At 35.0% G+C, this 22,835-nt stretch overlaps 1 protein-coding gene across 1 annotated transcript in view; it reads right to left on the bottom strand.

The window, feature by feature from the left end:
• The window catches only part of EYS (eyes shut homolog), a 725,122-nt gene that overhangs the window by 141,576 nt on the left and 560,711 nt on the right, over nt 1–22,835 (bottom strand). Inside the window, 1 exon segment of the mRNA XM_053974015.1 lies at nt 4,390–4,554. Coding sequence (XP_053829990.1) covers nt 4,390–4,554 — 165 coding nt within the window.

Genomic DNA, 22,835 nt, shown 5'->3' with positions numbered 1-22,835 from the left:
TTTTGCTTTGTGGATAAATATCACAATTTGCTTTGACATGTTGATAAAATTTAATCATGCAAACAAATAAAATAATTAAGGAATAGAATAGAAATTTTATGAATGCATTCTGTAGTCAACAAATAAATCTTCTCAAATGATGGCTAATCTTTATTGACACGAATGTAATTGTCACATTCTATAAACAATTTAAACATAAGGGAAGTGCAAAAAATCCAGACAGTTTTAGTCTATTTACTGTTAGCATTCAGACTTTTCTTTAATACATACTGAAATAATTATGGAAAATGTCATTATTAAGAATGGAAATACATTTTTTCTTTGTATTAAGACAGATGTATGTACAGTAATTTTCTATAAATCACACATAGACTTCTATGTCATCCTATCTCTTTCCCCATTTTTTTAACATAAAACCTATTTTTGGAAGCCTGTACAAGTCCTTAGTACTTGTTAGTTTCAAGCAACCATTGATAAAATTCTTGCTGATAAAGGCATAAAATAGGAATTGTTTTTTAACAACGGTATGGTATGATTTACTAAAGTGATATGTCTAGCACATGTAATGATTCCCATATTCTGTTTATTGGTTAGACTATAAGCAAGCTTATTTGCTGTATTCTCTATATTTATTTTATTTATCTTATATATATTTGCATATATATAATTGCACTAATTGCTAAAAGGTATTAAAATAATGCATTGACATTTTCAGTGTTCTGTTCCCTTATTTTAAGGCACGTCGACACGAAAAGGTGAAGAAGGCGCAGATTTTTTTTTGTTCTTCACTGACTAATGTACTAAGTAAAGACAGATGCAAGTTTCAATCCTTTTATATTATCCTTATGATTTTGACTTAAATAATCTTCTTATGCATACTTTCCGATTCAAATTCATTTGTGTATCAGTAGCATCTTGTCTGAGATTTCTCCCTGTAATTAAATATTTCCTAATTATCTGCCAGAAAAACAGATGTACCCTCACCACCACCTGGTAAAAACAGGTGTTTTTGTAAAATGTGTAATCTGAAGGTGGATTAATTAAAAAAAATAATTAAAAATATATAACAATTTTCGAGTAAAGTACATCTGAAAGAAGCAGATCGCTGTAATAATCTTTCTATTTAAAAAAGTTATTTTGACAAATAGAAAGGTTTTTGCTTTATGAGTGTGTGGAATTATGTAAAATGGTTTCTAATTATGAAACCATTGCTACTATGCATAAATTAACAGACTCTGAAAATGATGGGAACATCAGCCCTTAGAAGTGTGTGGTTCTCGTACTTAGTGAGTGCAACAGCCTCAAGCTGGCTTTCTGCTGGTGGTTTGTTCTTCAGATGTTTGATGGTAAGACAGCTTCGAAAAAGCAGCAGTAAAGGCAGGACTTGTATTACTATTAAAAACAGAAAAGCTGACAGCAGCAACTTCTCTTTTGTAGTAGTTAGAAGTGAAAATGAAAGAGCAGGGAGAAAAAAATGGGGATGAAGGAAATACAGAGAAAGCATATGAGGGAACTCACAAAGGATATTTATCTGACAGAAAAACTTTGTGTCTGTGTACAGAAATAATTTAAAATTTCTCAATTAGCTGCATAGGCACATGGAGTTCATTCATAAAACACTGGAGAGATTTTTATTTACAAATTTTTATAATATTTTATTTCACATTCATGTAAAACTAAATAAGAATATTGATCTGAACCATCATAACAAACATTTGTAATATCTGGAAAGGAATCTAATTACCAGGGAGACAGAATAAAAAAAAGAAAGACTAAAAACAAGGAAAAGGAATTGGTGCTATAGAAAGAGGGGCAGAGATAGTTAAAGTGGAAATGTAAAGCAAAGATCTATCTAATGTTAAACAGCGTATCAAAATTCTATAAGAATTCTGATTATAAGATACAGAAAGTAATGGATGACTTATCAAAATTCTTGTAGAATTTTGAGAAGACTTCCATTACTTTCTGTGTCTGTGTTCCACAGCCAGGCAGAGATCCAAGTTTTACTTATTTACTTATTCATTTATTTAGCTTAACAGAAGTCTCACCTTAATAGAAACCCTACTGGTCACTAAAAGAGAGGAATATTGCAAATCGGTTAAAATTCCATTTTAAGGGTAACAGGGGAATGAGAATGCAAGTATGACATGCTACTGAGAACCTGTGAAGACAAGGTGAGTTTTTCACTGTGTGAAAATATACAAAAATTAAGTTCCTGGAGCTACCCCAGCTCAATTTTAGGGTGAGAACTGAACTTGTACCACTAATCCTGACCCACACTGCCTTCTTTTTGGAGGAACAAGAAGTAAGCTGTGACACAGTCCATGGAAGTGTCAGATATGGGTAGCTGGAAAGCAAAAAACTTCATGGTTCTCCACTAATGCCATTCTCTCTTTCCAGAAATCAGAAATACATATTCTAAAGAATGTAAAGTCCTCGAATACTGCTAAAACAAAATCTCTGCAAACACCTGAAAAATACCATATTAACAGTTTTTAATAGACAGTATGAACTAATAGCTGAACAGGTTATATTAGGTTTTAATATCTAATTAGGTTAGATGCAGAATGAGTACATTATCTAGAAAAGAAAATGCATAGAATCATATGAATTGGTCATCTAGTTCACCCCTTGCAATGAGCAGGGACATCTTTGACCCAATCAGGCTGCTCAGAGTCTTCTCAAACCTGACTTGGATGATTCCAGGGATGAGGAATCTGCCACCTCTCCGGGCAATCTATTCCAGTACCTTGCTCCCCTCACTGTAAAATAATCTTTATATCTAGATTTCAACAGGCCCTGCTAAGAAATTTAGCTCCATATTCCTTATAAGAACCCATTTAATACTTAAAGGCTGAAATGTGGTGTCTCCAGAGACTTCTCTTCTCCAGGCTGAACAAACTCAACTCCTTTAGCTTCAAAAAACACCACTTCCTCCTGAGTAGAGCAGAGACTTTTCCTTTTTTTTTTGGTTTGGAGTTCTCTGAGATTTTTGGTTCACAGAGATGCTTACTCAGGGCTTATATGTAGATAGCAAAATTAACTTTGGCTGGAGCCAAATTACTTTGCAGTGATGAAGCAAACAAAATCACTAAATGCCAAATATATTCAAAGTACTTCCAGTAACCTTCCTTGAATTCTTCTTCAAGGGCAAATAAGTCCTCTTGAAATTGAAATAACTAACAAGTATAAAACATTTTGATGTAAAGAACTGTCACATCACCACTTATCCATGATTCTTAGCAAATTTTGCAGTACTGTAGCTTAGGCAGCTGCAGCAACAGCCCAGATATAACATACAAGGATTTAAAATACTATTTTGAAAAGAAGCAAACATTAATTTTCAATTTGGGGCTAGAGTGTTTCACATCTAAAAAAAAAATCTAGCACAGATAATAATAAAAGGCATAATTAAATAATGCCACAAAGCTTATATTACTTTTAACCCTGGCTTATAAATATATACATAGTTAGGTGAATTCACATATACTACTACCAGATTGATATAAATGCAACAAAATTTAACCAGAATTATTTATGCTATATCAACAAGATTTCTTGTGTAGAGAAACCCTAGGAAGCTAAAAATGCTCCTAATGATTTTGTCTTTGTGAAGTAAATCTATCAAATAACCATATTTTTCTATCTCCTCTTGGGAAGAAATCACCTCACTTTCCATGTTTTCCATTTGCAAGAAATTGCAAGATAAAATATATAATGAAATACTCAACTGGCAGAGAAGTCTATTTTTTCTTGCTGACTAGTGAAAAGTGTACTTCTGTCTCAGAAGTTTATGCCATATATTGAGGAATGAAATATGCAGGCAAGAAGCAACTTTTTTATGTAGTATTAACAGGCATACATCCAAGTCTGCAAGTATACTCTTTGGGGATCACAAAAGAATTCTCTGAAGTGTGAAATCACAGTAAGTACTTCAAAATATGGCAAAACTGCAGAACTTAAGATAGTTCTATAAATCAAGAATTTGGAACCAAGATCACAATTATAAAATGTGAGACTCATTCCAACTATGAAGTTGTTTCTCTGTAAGTTGTTAAAAAATTCTTCAACATTTGTATTTTAGAGCTGTAAAACTTACAACTAAAGTCATATGCTTACTATGTTCTTTCTTGTCAGGAAGCAGCATTTTCTCTTGTAACTTATGTTTTGCTCAATGAGTCATAAATTAAAGAACTTTCCAGAGGAACACAAGGAACAATGGTTCAAATTTTATAATGCAGCATGCATTAGAATACCAAAAGGCTGCTACTGCATTTTAATGACTCATTTTGCTGTTGAAGAGGAAATGCCAGCTGATGTACACTGAAGTTAATAAGGACCTGAAGGAGCTAAAACTGATACTTAACTTCAAGTATCTTTGGTACTCACTGTAAAGAATTGTGCCATTCAGAGCAGTTGTTTTCACTGTCAAGTACAGAGTCGTCAGATTGCTTGTTTCCTGCTCAGATGCAGTCCTGGTATCAGATACAGATGTCAGAGAAGGTAGCTCCAAATAAGAATTTCCAGTGAAGGATGGAAAAAACAGCGCTATGTCTGAAATGAACAACAAAAATCTAATTTTATTAATTTATTACAAAACAAAGTAATAAAATGCAAGCACTTCAAAAAGATCCATTTTTTATTACATGTGAATAGCATCATCAACTATATAATTTGCTGAGCATGCATATAAATTAATTTCAAACATTCAAATACACAGAAAATTAAAAAGTTCTAGCATCTGCCTATTACCAGAAGTGAAAAGACCATTATAGGAGAAACTACTGCTAGAAGATGCAAGTTAAAAAGGCTCTCTTAAATTTTCTTCTTTGTAGATGTGTCAGTACAGAACTTTTGTCCTATGACATCTCTGTGAAGTAGTTTTCATTTTTATTTCTAGATGGGAAACCCAGTTTTTCTTCATTTTCAGGATCCTCAAATTTGTGGGGTTTGAAATTACAAAGAGAATGCCATTGGGCAGAATATGCATTTTTCCACTACATTAGTCTGGAAATGAATAATTGTTAAGAGAAAATTTTTAAGTGTGAAGGCTTAACATTTTCAATGTTTATTGCATTCATTACTTTAGTCATTATGGTTTTCCTTTTTTTTTTTTACCCTTTAGACATAATAATAGTATCATGAATGCAAGAAAAAATAAACTAAAACTAATTGAGGTTAGGCAGAAAGTCTTCCCAATGCCTTAAGAAACCTATATATGCAAAATACCTTAAAGATTTCCCAGACTGATCATCAGGGATATGAATAAGCATCAAGAAAAATATTTGAGTTTGGGTAATATTTTTGCAAAGAAATTTTTAGTTTAATGAACTAAAATTATACAATGGATCTGTGAGTGATGATTACACACAGGCATGACTATTACTTTTTTAAAAATTTGTATTCACTTTATTAATTTTTGTTTGTTTAAGACTCTGACCACTGTTTGTCCTCTTGTTTTTACTGGACTTAAGAAAAAAGGACAAAAGAAAAGGCCTAGCTAAACAAGAACATGTGGAAGGATAGTCATTAAAAAACCTCATACCCTGATAGCAAGAGAAAAGCAGGATGGAAAGCAATGACTAGTTATGTTTCTAAATTATAGGTCTGGAAAAGTCAGGATTATTGGAGAAAGTGGAAAAAGATATGGGATAAAAAATAGGTCAGTGTCATTGCAAATCAGAAGCAGACCTACATGATTATGAGATTTTTTTGCCTAATTAAATTCAGACTTTCAAGAGAAACAGTACTAGAAGATCTAGCAGTGTAGTGCAGAGCCACAAACAGGATTAAGGGCTGGGTTCTCTTTCACATGAGGAAAGGCTGAGAGAGCCAGGATTCCTAAGGCTGCAGAAGAAAAAGCTCAGGTGGATCTTAACACTGTGTGTAAATACATGGGGATGGAGAAGAGGGAGACAAACTTCTCTCAGCAGTGGACTTGATAGCAATGGGTACAAATCAAAACCCAAGAAATTACACCTGAACACATGGAAACTCTGTTTCACTGTGAGGATGGTCAAACATTGCCATAGGTTACCCAGAGAGGTTTGTCAGGTCTCAGTTCTTGGAGATTTTCAAAACCAGACTGGGCATGGCTGCAAGAAACATGTTCTAGGTGATCCCGCTCTGTTTGAGCAGGGGGTTGGACTTGATGGTCTCAAGATGATGGTCCCTTCCAACCTCAACAAATTGGTGATTCTGTTATCCTTCACAGGGAGGTTCTGTGCACTCAACCTTAATTATTATTCATGAAGTGCACTTGAAGAGTACAAAGGTACTTCTGAGTACCTTTAGAAATCTCAATGTAGCTCAGTACTCACAATATAGTGGTACACTGAGCAACAAAGCTATTAAAATGTCTTTTATTAGGTAGTTAAAGAAAAAACCTAGTCAACTTGGAGAGTAACTGTCTGCAATTTATATTCTAAGTTAAAATTAATCTGTGAAATTTCTTTCAGCTAGGTGAAGGGAGAGAAGAATGAGGAGGGGAAGGGATCATGGTATATCTGGGCAATCTTGAAAGGAAGAACAATCTCATTAGTCTTTTAGGAAAGAAAGCTCCCTTCAAAGGAGGGATCTCCCCTAAAGATTTAAAACTTTCCAGGGAGTCCAGCACCTTGCATCCAAAGAAGTCTTTGCATTGATGTATAGGCAAAACTACTGAGAAAAGATGCTATTACAACACTCCTGTCTACATCTGCAGTGTTGTGCCCAAAGCAGCCTAGACTTCCATCACCAGTGCTGTGAAGTTCTCTCTGAAATCAGCACAAGAGACACAGTAAATACAGCAACTGCATCAGAAACAAATACATACCTGGCAAAAAAAGCCATCCAGAAATGCCAAGATGCAGAGCACATCCTCTTCCCTATGGTGTGCAGGCTATTAGCCTGCTGATCCTTAACAGTCATTTTCTGCCCTAAAGCTGTACAACAGCTGCAATCTGTTGCAAGTCTACAACATCAGTAAAGAGGTCACTGAGAGCACAGGGATTAGTCTTCTGCTTAGATGAAGGGTCTAAGTGGGAGAAAACAGATTGAATCTGTGTGGTAAGAATCTAAAATCTATGTCTGTGATAAAGCACACAGATAGAACACTATGGGCAAAGCTGCCAGTCTGGACAAATTTTTTCCACCTCCCTCATTCTAGTAAACTCTTAATTAGCAGAAATTAAAGTCCCATGAAGCACTGACCACTCTGGTAGGATCCATGAATCAGATCCAAAGAAGGGCATCTGCTGAACTACAATGAGCTAATTCTCTACCACGTTATGAGATTATTTTAGTACTGCTTCCTAGCAATATTTACAGATCTTCATATTTTAAGACGGTTGCTGGCAATAAATAATTTAGTATTTAATAATTTTCACAGGACAGTCTAACAAGAAGAAGAAGTAGTTACTTATTCCACCCTGGGTCCACTATCTGACACTTTCACCTCTGTCCATGATCACAAGGGACTCTTTTCCACTGGGACAATGGTCTCCAAGTGAGTACATGCAACCTAAGGGGTACTCAAAACAATTAACTAGGACACAGGAAGAAATAGAAACTTTCTCACATTTTAAGGGTAAAAAAGATTACAAATAATTCAAGAGAAAAAATTTGTAAGAGAGACCACAGAGTTGGGTCTGAATTACCTGACAAACACATATTACTAAGAATTATACTTTAACAATTTAACTGAAGACTCAAATTTTACTGAAATAAATAGATTAGCTGGGATATTATTTATTACAATTTTCACAATAACACAATACAACAAGAAAAAGTTGAGAAACAGCAACAAGTTTCTATTATGTCCCTACCTGATTTTGTCTTAGTCAGAAAATAAAGAGGATATGGGAAAGAATATAGTTTTCTACTGCTACTAAAATGGAATCAATCTGTTTCCAATCCTACCTCTAATTTTCCCTTTGTATTCTTTCCTTTTTTATGCCAAGTCTGGCTTAGCACTGAATTTGGTTAAATTCTGTTGAATTCTTTTTAAAATGTATTTTTCAGTCCTGAAGATGTTAAGAGTCATATACTGCACCAGCCATCACTAAATAATTCAAGTGAGAACCAAGAAAGACTTTTAACATTACAAAATCCTAGAAAGAGAAGAAATGCATTCATCTTCTGGTAGGAAAATCAGACCAAACATCTGACTAAGCTTGTCTACAATCCACAGGGCAGATAACTTCATTAAATGTCCCTGGTCCTCTTTAATAAGGAAAGTAAATACGTAATCCCAGGATGTGGTTATCCTCACCCAATCATGACTTAAATCTGCCTATTTCTCTCTATTTGCTATAAAAGGACTTGAATAGTTTAGGTGTAAACATGTATGCCAGCCAAATCTGAAGGCAGATGAACAATTCTCGTTCTTGTTGCATATGCATCAGAGATAGGTGACCTGCAGAAGGATTTTCTTTAGGCAAAACCAAATTAGTACAGTAGTTCTGAGTTGAAATGTTAAAGATGTCGACTGAACAGGATATCAGAATATTTAGTCAGGGGATTAAACTCTGAATTTGCTGTTTGTATCTTTCAATTACAATGGTAAACATCCTCTGAAACCTATGGACAGATTCTGTGCTTGTTCTTCTTTTCCATCACTCCGAGAATGTAATAGAAGCACAGGTGATAAAAACTTTTATGAGCAATGCAGCAAACCTTTTCCATATTATCAAGCATGGAGGTGTTCCCAGCAGGCAGAAAGTCAGTTAAGAAGCAATATCAAGGGTCTGATGAATACACGATCTGTTCTATCCATGTCATGCTCACAGAATATCCCAGGCAACCAAATTTAACCGCCTTAGAGTAATGCATTCTTTTATCTTATGTTCATGGTGTGAATAAAATCAAAGTGAAATAAATATGATTCAGAAAATTCCTAGGGATTATGTCTGGTACATATGAAATCTGACTTGGGTGTTTCATAAAGCATCACACACACCTACAACAGTACAGAAATACAGTAACCATTTCCTATGAAATAATTGATTAGCTGAGTTCAGCTGTTTCAAGACAATAAAATATGAAACAAAATAAATCTTACTCTTGCTGCTTTCATTCATTTGTCTCAATGCACAAAAACCTCCTGCCTGCTGTAACTGAACTCCAACATAACAAAGAACAAAATCCTTACAAAATAAAATCCACAAGTCTTCCTCTATCAGGCCAGCCTGGTGCCTTTTTGATAATCCTCTCTGCTGCCAACTGGGAGGTCTGAAATCAGATCACTGACTTAATCTCTTACTTTGCAGACTGCTAGGGCCTTTGAATGGCAGAAAGACAGTACGTTTAATTGTGAAGACTCAAGAGAAAAGCACTAGTGGCAATGTGTCACATAAGCAATTCTTAGAGCAGGACCTCAATTCATTTTCATTGAAGGAAACTGCCATACCAATGGAACAGTAATAGAAGAAAAGACATTAAAAAAATTAGGAAAATAAAGCAGAAGATATTTAGCAGGCATGCATCAGCAAAGGTACAATGAAACACAGAACAGAAATAGGGATGATCAAAGGGATGGCATTGCTTCCAGATGGAGAAACAGAACAGGCCTATTCAACATGCAGAGGAAAATGTGAGTAAGAAATGGCAGCTCCATGTCTTGGAACACAGCAGGTAAGGGCATTCAATTACTCAATTACTGTTACTATCAGGTCACAGGCTTCAGAACAAAAGGAAATTCTTAGTAACTTTTTGCAGAATGTTTGGGGTAATTTATTGCCAAGAGATATTATGTAGGTCAAAAATATATAAAAAATAATGAAAAATTAAGAACAATACTAGAACAAGGGAAACTAATCCACCAGACTAGGAAATATAATGGAACCACAGGTCAAGAAACCTTAGTCTCATTGATTGGTGGAAGGTGAAGTAATGCACCTGGGGAAAAATCTCTGTTGTCCTGTTTTATATATTCTTTTTAAAGAGTGACTGTTTTTTCTCTGAAACAGGATATTGAGCTAGATGCCCTCCTGGCTTGATCTGATTTGTGATTTTTGTGTGACTTGTTCTGCTCTGTGTATCACTACTAAGATTGCATGACAGAAACAAAGAGAGATGCAGACCATTTAACATAAAGGATATTAATGATTCCATAGATATCTGAAGCATATAGCAATTGTCATTACCTAGTGCCTAGAGTTACTCATATCTTTTGACAGCTGTATTTCAATAAGTGGATCAACCCAATGTAAATATATTATTAGATTTATTACAAGAAAAAAAATTGTTGATAGTTTTAGCATTCCTTAAGTACAAAGAATTTGAAGAGTTAGCTGCATATCTGAAAAAACAAGATCTTAGTAAATCAGTTTGATGTGAACATGCTTTGTGAAAAAGAGAGACGCAAAACAAAGAAATAAATATTTTCATATTCCTATTTTGTAGATCACAATATTCCACTTCCAATCTCACATTTTAAGAAGGAGGAATAATTTTAAAAATTTTTTACCTGTACCCTCAGTTGTTTTACATCAGCAAAGTTATAACTGCATTCATTTATAGAAGGTGAGTATTTAGTCAACTACTGTGTCTGTGTGAAAGGATGAAAATTACCTGTCTCAGAATATGAAGAATTTTATTCAGTTAATGGGCAAGAAACATTATAAAAATGAAATGTCCAGGTGAGATGTGTGGTGTAATTATTAAATTCTGTAAATTTTTCTGGATGTTGCATAGACATGTAAAGTCCAGATGTGTCAGCAAGTACAACAGACTGATATGAAAAAGAAAAAAAGAAAATTATTAATTCATATTCACCTCAAGATTTTGTGAAAATAGAAATGACACCTCCACAGAAAGATAAAAAGCAGTGACAATGTTTTGTGTTGAAAAAAATCCAAAACAATCTAGTTATTGTTAGCCCAAATCCACAAACAGAATTAGCCTCTTACTGCCTGTTTTTTCATAGTTTTGAAAACAACACAGTGATTTGTCTTTTTCTGTTTGATTACTTTCATCTCCAAAATGTATTACTTTTTTCCTAAGTGCATTGGATTTTGAAGCGGAAAGAATGTTCTTAATTGGTACTTGTACCTAATCAGATGTATTTTACCACCTGCATTCAAAATGATGCATAAGTGCTTCTCTTTTCCTGAATTTGACATGGAGGAAATTGGGAAGCTATTATCTAATATTTTTTCAAGCTGAATATATTTGACAGGAAATATGATCTTCCTGCAAAAAAACACCAGAGTTTTATCTATTTTTAAAAAGCACCCCATCTAGGAGGGAAAAGAATCTCCTTTATATCTTAATTTATATATTTCTATCTTTCCCAATTATGGGAAAAAAATCTAAAACAGACTCTTAATATGAAACCATAATTTAAACTGGAGCTGTCATATTGCACTGCTATATTTGGTGCTGAAATGCTGGTTGCTTTGAAGGTCACTGTGACACATATTATGGCAAAATTTAATGAAGCAAGACTTGTAAAAATCTTTTGAAGCTCCCTCAATAATATATTTGTTCTGTAAAATATCACAGAGGATCTACTTGAACGTGAGCTTTCACAGTTTTGATTCACATCTAATGAACTGGTAAAAGAAGAAAATGAAAATAAAGTATTGGTTTTCAGTGGGAAAAGAGGCAGCTGTCATAATATTTTTGAAAACTCACACTTTTCATGACAAGCTGATGTACTAGAGATCATCACTGTAATGAGCACTTTTTGGTTCCACAAATGAATGGGTCAAATAGCTTAATTTTCTCTTGGTTTGCAGCGAGTCTCAGCTAAATGTGTACATATTTTATTTGTATGTTATAATTCTTACGGTTACCAAAATTCCAAGGCCTTTTTTGTTTTGCTTTATGGGGTATCAATGTGTTTTCAGCCACTTTAATTTTATCTCTGCCATCTAAGTTTAATTTTATTTTCTGCAATGGTGCTTGAGCACATAAACAAACATTCCTATCCCAAAGGATCTTAGAAATACTTGAAGAGTAATTGGCTATAAAGGTTTAATTTGGAAAAATATTCAGATTTTTTTCAGTGTGTGTCATATTTAGTCAGTTGAAGAGGAATCTTCCATCTGGATAACATTTCAGACTAATTTGTCATATGGTTGGCACCAGATATTAAATGATTAATATTAAAAGTGAAATGCAAGCTGTAGTTTCAAGAACACTAAATTTAATGTGTTCATGTAAATAGCACAGTTTATGTATTGCTACATTGCGTATGCAACAGGTTTTTACTACTTTCCTGCGAGATTTTGGTGAGATTTTGACTAGACTTTCCTATTATTATTTTGCTATATAGGTACATAATTTACAGAATTGTGTAAATCTAATCTGAGTTCTCATCTGAGCTGGTTTTCACAGGTTCAGTGTGCAAAAAAAAAAAAAAAATAGGAATGTGAAAGCAATTTCTTCTCCATCTCTTAATTATATTAACATCTTGCTATGTCTTCCTTTGGGAATCATGTAGCTAACTCAAGGGCTTGGTGGAAAAAAATCAACAAATAACAGGCAAAGAAGGGTTTATTTAAGGGTTAAAGTCATTAACAAATTAAGTTAGTATCAGAGCATGGATTAGAAAACCAGATATTTCACTCTGTTTGCCCTTTCCTTTGAGGATTCAAAAATCAGCAGTTTTCTGCCCCCAGTTTTGCTAATGCAATTTATTTATTTTTGGCCTAAAATACAAAAAATATAAAATGGAGATCTATATAGACAACTTACCTATTCTTTTCCTTTATTTCCTAACATTTATCACTGTTACATTAGTTAGGAATTACAAAACTAGAAGTATTTCTTACATATAATGATCACTTTAAACATTTACACTACAACATATACAATGTTGGTCCTAGAAAAGTATTTTCCAATTGATTTTTAATATATTTACTCTGTTAATATTTAACAATAATGAAATAATAATAACAAATCTGAATTGTAGTAACTTTGATTGTTTTCTTGGCAATTACAAGACAGCAATATTTGGGGGAAGCATGCTCATTTGCAAATATTTATGTTTGCTTAATCCCAACGGCATTAATTTCAAAGTATTTTAGTTGGGCTCAGCATTGTGGGCACACAAACTAGTTCAGTCTCATGAAATTGCTAAAGAATATTGCAATCATGTAAGCAAACTCATCTGGATTAAAATAATGAGGTTTGAAAAGGAATTGCATAATTCCCAATTTTTTAGCAGTCTTATTCAGCCAAGTTGTTATACTCTGACATCTCAGGTTTTATCTTGGCTATAGTCTTTAACTGTAGAATCCTCATTCTCCCACTTCCAAAACACAACTGGTAGAAGTTCCAGATGAGATGGATGTTCAGTATTAAAGCTTTCAGTTCATCTGCTTGCTTTTCTTCCATTGATTTGATGTGACAGTGTTAGCAAACCTTTACTGTGGGTGTAGGTGAAACAAAGAGAGCACCTCTTCAATATATCTGTACATCGCTTTGTTTGTGCCAACTCTGGCATGGATTTTTAGACAGGACTTTGAGCAACCTGTTCTACTTAAAAATATTCCTGCTTTTTTTAGGGAGAGTTCAACCAGATGGCTTATAAAGGACTCTTCAACCCAAACTACTTGCTGATTCTATGATTTTATTAAAGCTGAAGTGATTGAGCAGTAGACAAGACACTAACTGCCTTCCCATGGCTGCTGGTCAGTGTAATCCTTCCTGAGGAGGAAGGTAGAAGGAAGGGGCAGACTGCTTTCCTGAGGAACAGAGCAAGCTCCATTTGGAGACAACAGAAGCCTACAGCATGTCTGCAAACACAGCATTCCAAACCCCATTTATTTCCCCCTTTCCATTCTTCTTGACCAAAAATGCCTGCCTAAATTGATTCTCAATGGTAATAAAAGGCCTGTGAAGGAAGCCACCAGTTTTGAACAGATCTTTTTGCAGATTTTTTTTTCCTTAGGAGAGCAGATCTGACTTTTGTCTATACAGGGAGTTACTTAGTGTTTTATGTTCCATGCAGGATAATTTTAGACAAAGATTTCTTTCATATTTTGGGGATCTGTCTGAAAGAGAAGCAAACAGCCCTTCAACCCTAGCTTTCCTTGGCAATCTGAAACGTGGTTGCTGCAGACTAAAACATCTTGTTTCAAAATCACTTCTGGTACCTTTTCTCACTTAGTGCAGAATATCACACACCTATTGATTTCACCACATGCCAAAATCTTCCTTTTGTTTAACTGTACAGAATTAGATTTTAGCACTACTATTACCCTCTTTTCATTGCTATAAGTAGATCTATTCCAGCAGGTTGATGAAATTAAATTAATAGCAAGGTGGTCATTGAAAGGACAGAGATAATTTTATCCTACAGAAAAGTATGTGCACACAAAATATTTCCTTTTCTCCGTGGCTTACTGCAGATTTTAAATACATTAGTTTCAAGATAAGCAAAACTTCTGCTTGATAGCAATTCAAGTCCAGGTGTCTAAGCTACAACACCTGACTATAGTTTGGAAAATACACTAATTGAAATGACACAAATGATGGAAAGCAAATGATAAGTTATTTCCCAGCATTTGCCAATAGTTAAGAAACAATTTCTTGTGTACATGGATATTCCAACAAAGGATTCCAGGAGGTGAATAATCATCTCTTACAGGCAACATTACAAATACAGAAACATTTTTCATGGACTAAAGTAATCCTTGTTCCTCAACACCATGTAAAAGAGAACTTCTTAAGCAAGGTATGAAGCAGCAGTAGATCAAAAGCATATCTAGCTTCCTTATCAAAAACACACAGGTCCTATTAAAAAATTGCTTGATTTTTTTTCTGTTATTTTAGTAATTGTTGAGCTCAGGAACTCATCTTGTGGTATCTTGTTTTCAATTAAATATTTTTAAATAGTGTGTTGTATTCTCTCATAGATCTTCAAACTGTCTATTTCTTTCATCGATGTCAATGATTTCCTTATGTAGTGGGATAATTTTCACTTTATATTTAGGAAGGAAAAGTGATAATTCTAGCAGTTTTCCATTATGAGACCTGTTTAACGATTGAGTAACAATTACAAAAAAAAAAACCTCAGCACTCCAAAGCTGATACTGAACTCTTTGTGGAACAGACAGTGAACTTAAAATTTAAGATTTTAATGTAATATAAAATCAGGACAGTCTTCCCTGCAACTTGATAATTAAAAGGATGGGAGATTAGTAATCATTCTTTTATAAAATTTAGGAAATTCTACATATTTTGGAAGTGAGGCCAAATTAAACTAAGTATACACTTGAAAAATGGATGACCCTTTCTGTTGCTTTGCCAAAATACTCTTCCTCACATTAGTACAAATTTCTGTAGATGGTCTGAGAAAAAAGTCTATCATAATGTGCACACTCTACTGCTGGTAAATATAACAGCTAAACTCACAGGACAGAAGCAGGTTTTAGATAAGAGATGCTCAAGTACTGATTTACACCATGTGAAGTAATCATGCTCCCAGCTAGAAGGACACTGACTACCAAAAGAAAAGGAGAAATGACAAATACATTTAAAACATGATTTTTTTAAAGTCCTCAGATAGGTTTTCATCCCTCACACCTGTCCTAAAAAGTGACCTACACTGGGCTGTCCACCTGTTTCCCCAATAACCCAACACAGAACAGGAAGAATTTGGAGTCTGTGCTGTCCACTAGGTCAAACTCCTTACTTAGGATCCAGAAATCTGCACATGCCCTGGTCTCCAGGTCTGAGGAAACCCTACACTTCTGGACACCCATCAGATCATCCAGGAGTTTACAGATTATGGTCTACTTGTTTAAGAGACTAAAAAATTTCTGCAAGACTGAAGAACCTCCTGTCTCAAGTTTGGAAAAGCCTTAGTGAGTTTTTGATAGTGAGTACTCAAAGTACTAGGTATTGGCAACCATCTAATTTTGGTGTTATTGTTCCAAATTGAAATTAGAAGAAAAAACCAAACTACTCATTTTTTCCTCACAATTGAAGAATGTGTTTCTCCAGCAAAGCTTGAAAACTGTCTATGGAACACATTATGAAAGTAATTTTTTTACTTTTAATTTTTTTTTTTTTATTCTGCTTTATTTATTACTTTGTCACACTGGACATTTTTATATATGCTGCTTCCAACAACCAGGAGCAGATAAAATAGTCTACATTTTTTTTTTCATTCTTGTCCTAAAAATGCAAATTTTCAGGCCAAAAGTTTAGATAGGAAATACAGACATAAATGCATCCAGTATATTCCAGAATCAGAGAATGGAATCAACCACAAGAATTTATGTGAAATATATTAGTTTACTTTCCATATATAGACAGAAATGCTTAAGAAGCTCATAGTTATAAGTTATTTCATTAATATATCTTTCCACATAGCAGCTTCTCAAGGATATCCTTGATATATTAGAAGACGGAAACAAATGAAAGGAATGCCTTCCTTTTCAAAGTAAACACTTCTGATTGTCTTCTCCTCCTTCCATCCATGATGATTCTAGAACATATATTCTCACCCATTCAAAGACTGAGAGATTAATACTTCACCTCAGGTTTGATATCCATTTTAGATTTAGCTCTAACAGTCTTTCTGTCAGCTGCCTACTAAGGCAGACAGAAATACATGAGGCAGGATGTTCGTCAGGATTATGTGATACCAGAAATCCCAGAGTACTGGAGCTAGAATGTCTGCTGCCCTCAGTAATGGAAAGCTAAAACCCCTTCCAGGTTCTCAGCTGGTATATTTCTGTTTCTGACCTTAAAGCTGCTGACAAAGGACATTATATGCGAGAAGGCTGGTCAGCATTTTTTTTTTACTCGAAAGCACTGATGTCTACACTGCAGCAGGAGTTTATTAGTAGTAAAGGTTTGAAACTCAAATACTTCTACTATGTAATATAGTATAACTGGCATCTAGCAAAATAAACCTACAGTCTGATGTACTGATAGCAAAATAACCAGTCTTTTATAGATAGCTATTTTCTACTTTGTTCCATTCATCACTGGCCTATGGCTGATACCTATTAAATAGCAGTTTATCTACCATTTTACACTAACTTATTTCCATTACCTAAGATATTGGAGCATACTATCAAAATATAAAAAGAGTAAATTTGCTTTGATATAGCTAAAATTAACTGATAATCTAGAATAGAATTAATTGCTCAATGGACCAACCTTTTGCCACGTTAACTAGAATGTCAAGAGCTACTTCATGAAGTTCAGTACTTTTCTTGTTGTTGCTACTTATTATTTTTTCAGTTTTGAATCTCAGAGGTTCCACAGTAAATTTCAATAGCATGACTGCCCTGGTTTTAGCTGTGATAGAAGCATAGCTGTGTGGTGCTATATTTTGGGTTTGTGATGAAAACAGTGCTCCTCACTTCTGCCTTCCGTTTCTCTTCCCCATCCTGCTTGGAGGGAGGGAGGGAACAGTTGTGCTGGATTGAGCTGCCTCCTGGGCTCCTTAAAGCACAACAATGTTCTAGGAAAAATACTTTCAGGCTCTCTAGAAAGCATTGCAATGCAGGTTGTTGTCACTTTATAGAAACCAGCTATCAATAATTCTGAAAAGGAGGTGAAGATCCTTGCTTAGCCTTGGATACTGAAAATAATAGATGGGAAGTATACATCTGCCTAGAGTAATAAGGCTGAACAGCAAACTCTCAAAATCTTCATTGACTGGTAAACTCAAGAATTTCTAAAAATGTCTGAAATATCTGACGTAACAGAAATCAAAACAAGAATTTCTAGATTAGAATTATTTGAGGTATCACTCCCTTGACAGTCCTCTTTGTATACCAACTGTTTTTTTTTTCCTCCAGCAAAACCTAAAAAGTCATTGAGAATGACAGGCCTGGCAAAATGCAATGTGAGGTATTGAAAAGGAGAAATAAAGGAGGCAGATAATATTTCTGAGAGCCATTATTAAAAAAAAATAAACCACACCATTTTAACTGAATCACTGGTGCAACTAAGGAATAGCTACATGTTGCACCAAGAATTTACTATAGTCTGTTTTTTGTTCACAAGCATAGTTCAAATAACACTTCTGATTCTTTACCTCCAAAAACTATGGACCTGAACTGTGCAGAGAGGAGTCTCTCCCAGCCTCTGCTCTTATAAAACAAAGCACAATTACTAAGAATTCCTTTCTGATAGGACATAGTACCTTAGGATGGGAAATCTTATTTAAAGTCCTTGGCAGGACTAGAATTAAGTTTCATTTTGTGAACTACCTGCACTACTGTAATATAAAATTTCTATATTTTTTTTCCCCAATCTAATAAGCAATTATAACATAACCTTACAATGTCACAGCTCTGTCACTAATGTCACACAATATCATGGTTCTCTGGTACCAACATGAAAAAATCAACATGAAAGCAGAGAATAAAACAATACTGCAATCATATTTACTGCTATTTTAAATACATATTCCCCATCTGCCTTACTAATATCTGCTAGGCTATAAATAGTAATGTAGGAAATGACTTATTTTTCTAATCATAGATGAAAAATTGGTATGAGAGGAAGAAACAAGGTTTAAATGAACCATCATTCAGCATAGCTCAGATGCACCTTAGAACAGTAGTAGTGCTGACTATTCTTTTGAAATAAATACAATCCCAAGACATACTGAAAGGGTGATAAAATCAAAATATGCTCAGAAGAACATGTCCCAGCATAAGGAACACCTGCCCTTTTAACTTGTGGTATCTAATTCTTTTAAAAAGTACATTCTGCATTTTAGCTGTTTGAGTTTTCATCTTCAAACTATATCTTACATGTAGTCACACCTCAGATATTTTCTCCCTAACAGTCTCAGTGCTGATGGATTTCACACTGTAAAATGTAATTGCTTTTCTGGATTTTACATTCATTTGGTAAAAAACCTACTAAAAAGTACCACAATGGGTGAACTGCAGGTAAATGATCCAACACAGCTTTAATCTAATTTATCTGCTAAATCACTTTAATTAGTTTTGGACTGTCAGCTATTGCTTCCAGCTTTTTAAAACAGAAAGATGAATAAAAACACTTATTTGAAAAAAAAAAAATATTCCTACACACTTTTCTCAAGCCAAATAGGCTCCCACAAAGTAAAAAAACAAGTGGGGAAAAAACCTCATGTCATTAGTATAGCACTTCCATTTTATAACTTGGATGTAAGGCACAAAATAACTAACATCTATCATTTTGCAAAATGCTCTTCACCTTTATTATCTAATGTCTAGTAGACTCAGACTGTGAGCAGTCTTGTTTAGACTGATTTAAATTCACATTTATTTTAATACATGTATATAAAATTTGAAATTTGCTATTTGGCTTGTTTTTCTACTGTGCTTACTTATGTCAGACACAGTAGTATAAATCCAAAATAAAGAGTCTGTAAACCAATGTATGATAGTGACTACTATCACTAAATGTGGGCAACCATTTTAACAATATAAAATTTGACAAAAATAAACTTATTCTCTTTTCATATGTTGGACCAAAAGAATGAAAACTTGTTGTTTTTTTTTTCTTTTATGCACAGCATGTAAACAAACAATAAATATTTAAAACCTCATTTCATAGTGCATGTTGCTTTATTTCTGAGCAGCAAATGTTTTGAAAGTAGTTTCATGATGATTATAAAGAACAAATTGTGTGAAATAAGTAGAGCACTTTCAAAATTATATCCAAAGAGAAAATCAATTTTAAAATCATGCTGGCATTGCTAAGAGCACATAGTAGTGGTCTTGATTAGAGACCATGTTGGCTTTATTACACTTTAAAACTGTAGAAGAGGAACAAGAGAGAAAATAATATGAACATAGACTAGTACCTTACCCAACCATCTAAGTCCTACAAGCTGACATAATTGCTTTTTAATCTATGGGAAGTTTCCATATGTATTAAGAACTGTGTGGCCCCCTTTGGCAATACATGAATTTATCTGCTACTATAACATACAACTCTGCCATGAAACAGAAAGTGTGGTGATTAAACTGAAACTACTGCTGTAAAAGTGTACTGCCTGGTCTTCAATTAAATTCTCATATTTACATAACGAGTTATCTGGACCAAAACCTGTTGATCCTTCTTTGCTTATGCTTATGTACCAAGGAGACAAAACCTCAAAGTCCTGATCAACAAACTAAGTTAATAATTTTTACTCTTCAGTTAGAGAAGAAATCCTTCTGTTTTCCTAGGAGGCGTGGGTACCAGCCAGCCACTGCAGATCACAGATTAAAGCTCTGCTAAGAGAAACATCAGAAATGCAATTTCCAAAAGGAAAATTATGAAGTAGGGATCTGAATTTTTGTGGCTAGAAATACCCAAGGTGCAACACAGGTGAAGCCTGCATACAAGCTGAGCAGAAATCTTGGTGTCAAAAGAAGTTGTGCAGCCACAGCCTAACTCATGATTCTTTTTATGACAGGGTCTGAGTGAATGTCACAGAGGAAGACAGAAACATGGCAAAGTACACAGTGATCACTCTGAAAAGTATTCTGCCAGCCTTCAATGATTTGCAACTCATGGACTTTATGAGACAAAGGTTTTGTCTTTGCATTTAATGTCTTCTTAGAAACCTTTATCTCATGAATTTATACATGTTGCTCTTTGAAGCCATGGGTAAGGAGTCGACCCTGACTGGATGCCAGGCACCCACCAAAGCCTCTGTAACACTCCCCTCTGCAGCTGGACATGGGAGAGAAAATGTAACAGAGGGTTCGTGAGTGACATAATGACAGAGAGAGATCACTCACCAAATACTGGCATGGGCAAAACAGGCTCTAATTTGAGATACTAATAGAATATTTAAAAAAAAAAAAAAAAACCAAAAAAAAACCCAAAAAAACCAAAACAAAAAAACAAAAAAACCAAAACAAAAAAAAAAAAACAAAAAAAACCCAAAAAAAAAAAAAAACCCACCAAAACAAAACAGACCAGGATAATGAGAAGTAAAATAAGACCTTAAAAATAACTTCCCAGCTCTAACTCCTCCTCCCACAGTGGCACAGAGAGACAGGGAATGGGGATTATGGTCAGTTCATCACAAGGTGTTCCCGCCACTGCTCAGGGAGAGGAATCCTTCCCCTGCTCCAATATAGGGTCCCTCCCACAGGCCACAGTCTTCTACAGACTTTTGCCACATGGATTGCTCTTCCATGAGGTGTAGTCCTTCAAGGACAGGCTGCTCCAGTCTGGGTACCCCATGGGGTCACAAGTCCCACTAGGAAACCATGGGTCCACAGGTCCCTGCCAGGAGCCTGCTCCAGCACAGGCCTCCCATGGAGCCACAGCCTCCTCTCAGGCATTCACCTGCTCCAGTGTGGGGCTCCTCCATAGGCTGCAGGTGTGTCTCTGCATCCCTGAGGCCCTCCATGGCTGCAGGGGCACAGCTGCCTCACCATGGGCTGCACCAGGGGCTGCAGGGGAATCTCAGCTCTGGCACCTGGAGCATCTCCTGCCCCACCTGTGCTGACCTTGCAGTCTGCAGAGCTGTTCCTCTCACATGTTCTCACCACACTGTCCTCTGGCCACACTTACATCTGAGCAATAACCCTTCTTTTTCTTCTTAAATATGTTATGACAAAGGCACTACCATAATTTCTAATTGGCCATGCCTTTGCATGTCTGTCTTGGCTAGCTGTCATTGGCTCTGCTGGACATGGAGGAAGCTTCTGGCAGCTTCTCACAGAAGACTCCCCTGTAGCCCCACTTCTGGCCATGCAAACCAAATACATTCCACCCATCACCTCTGTGATGGCCACATATATAAGAATTATTAGCAAAAAGCCACAGAACCTACACTCACATCAAAAAAACTAATCAAACAAAGCAAGACAAAAATTCCACGTACAAAAGCAAAATAACATAATCACAGCTCTTAATGAAAATTGACAATTTACACAAAATCTACCCCTTGTCCCTTTGGTGCTGTTACTTGGATGTCATGTCACCCACACCATGATATAACTTCTAGTATTTACTATTTCCTACAAATAAAAAGTACCACTGCTTAATTGCACTACATGAAGAATCAAGCAGAAGGATCTCAAATGGTTTCAGTTAGGCTGAGGGTTTCTTTCCTCTCTGAACACAGTGTCTTTGAAACAGCAAAACAACTCAAACCTGTGGGAAAATATGAATTTCATGTAAAAGTTCTTTGGACACTCTTCTAGCAGACAAGACATTAGTTCCAAAACTGATTATTTTTTTTTCCTGAAAACTTCATATTTATCTTCAGAATCTGAAAACTCAAAATACCTATTATAACTTCCAGCAAATTTGCGGAGGATAATGAGAGAAAGCAACAAATTCTACTGTTGCCAATTGCAAATTAAAAAAAGTCTTGATGGCTAAAAAGTATATAGGCATAGCAAAAGTTAACAAACTACCATTTCTAATGTCAAAAGAAATAAAAGACAATATAATCTGCTATGAAACTGGTTTCTACCAGCATAATTTACAGTCAGAGCTCAAGAAGCCCTGAAGCCTCAATTATTTCTTCACAGAGTATGCATTCTGGTGTCATGGGAGAAATTCCTGGTCAAAACCCTCATGTTCATCCAGACACGTCTAGTCTTCATCTCTCTATCTGTAAATGAAATTTAATTCATGCCCCAATTCATTGCATTCTTTTTCTTCTCAATAATATTACCATCTAATGAAAGAATTGAAGTTTAACTAACTCGTCTGAAAAAGAATGTCAGAGGACATACAGAGAGAGAATAAGAACTTGTTAATTTTAAAATGACAGAAGGAAATTTTTTTCTAAATGAGCTACAATTTTAGAAGTAGTGGAAATGCTGATACTGTATTCATGTTCATTTATGAATTAGATGTAGTAGCTTAAAATGTTACTGTTCTTCAACTCCTCATTACTGTGCCCTCAAATAAGATCTAATCATATGAAT

The sequence above is a fragment of the Vidua macroura genome, chromosome 3 (assembly GCF_024509145.1).
Source record: "Vidua macroura isolate BioBank_ID:100142 chromosome 3, ASM2450914v1, whole genome shotgun sequence".
In the NCBI taxonomy this organism is placed as follows: domain Eukaryota; kingdom Metazoa; phylum Chordata; class Aves; order Passeriformes; family Viduidae; genus Vidua; species Vidua macroura.
Note: the sequence above shows the minus strand (reverse complement) of the source record. Positions and strands in the feature narration are given on the sequence as shown.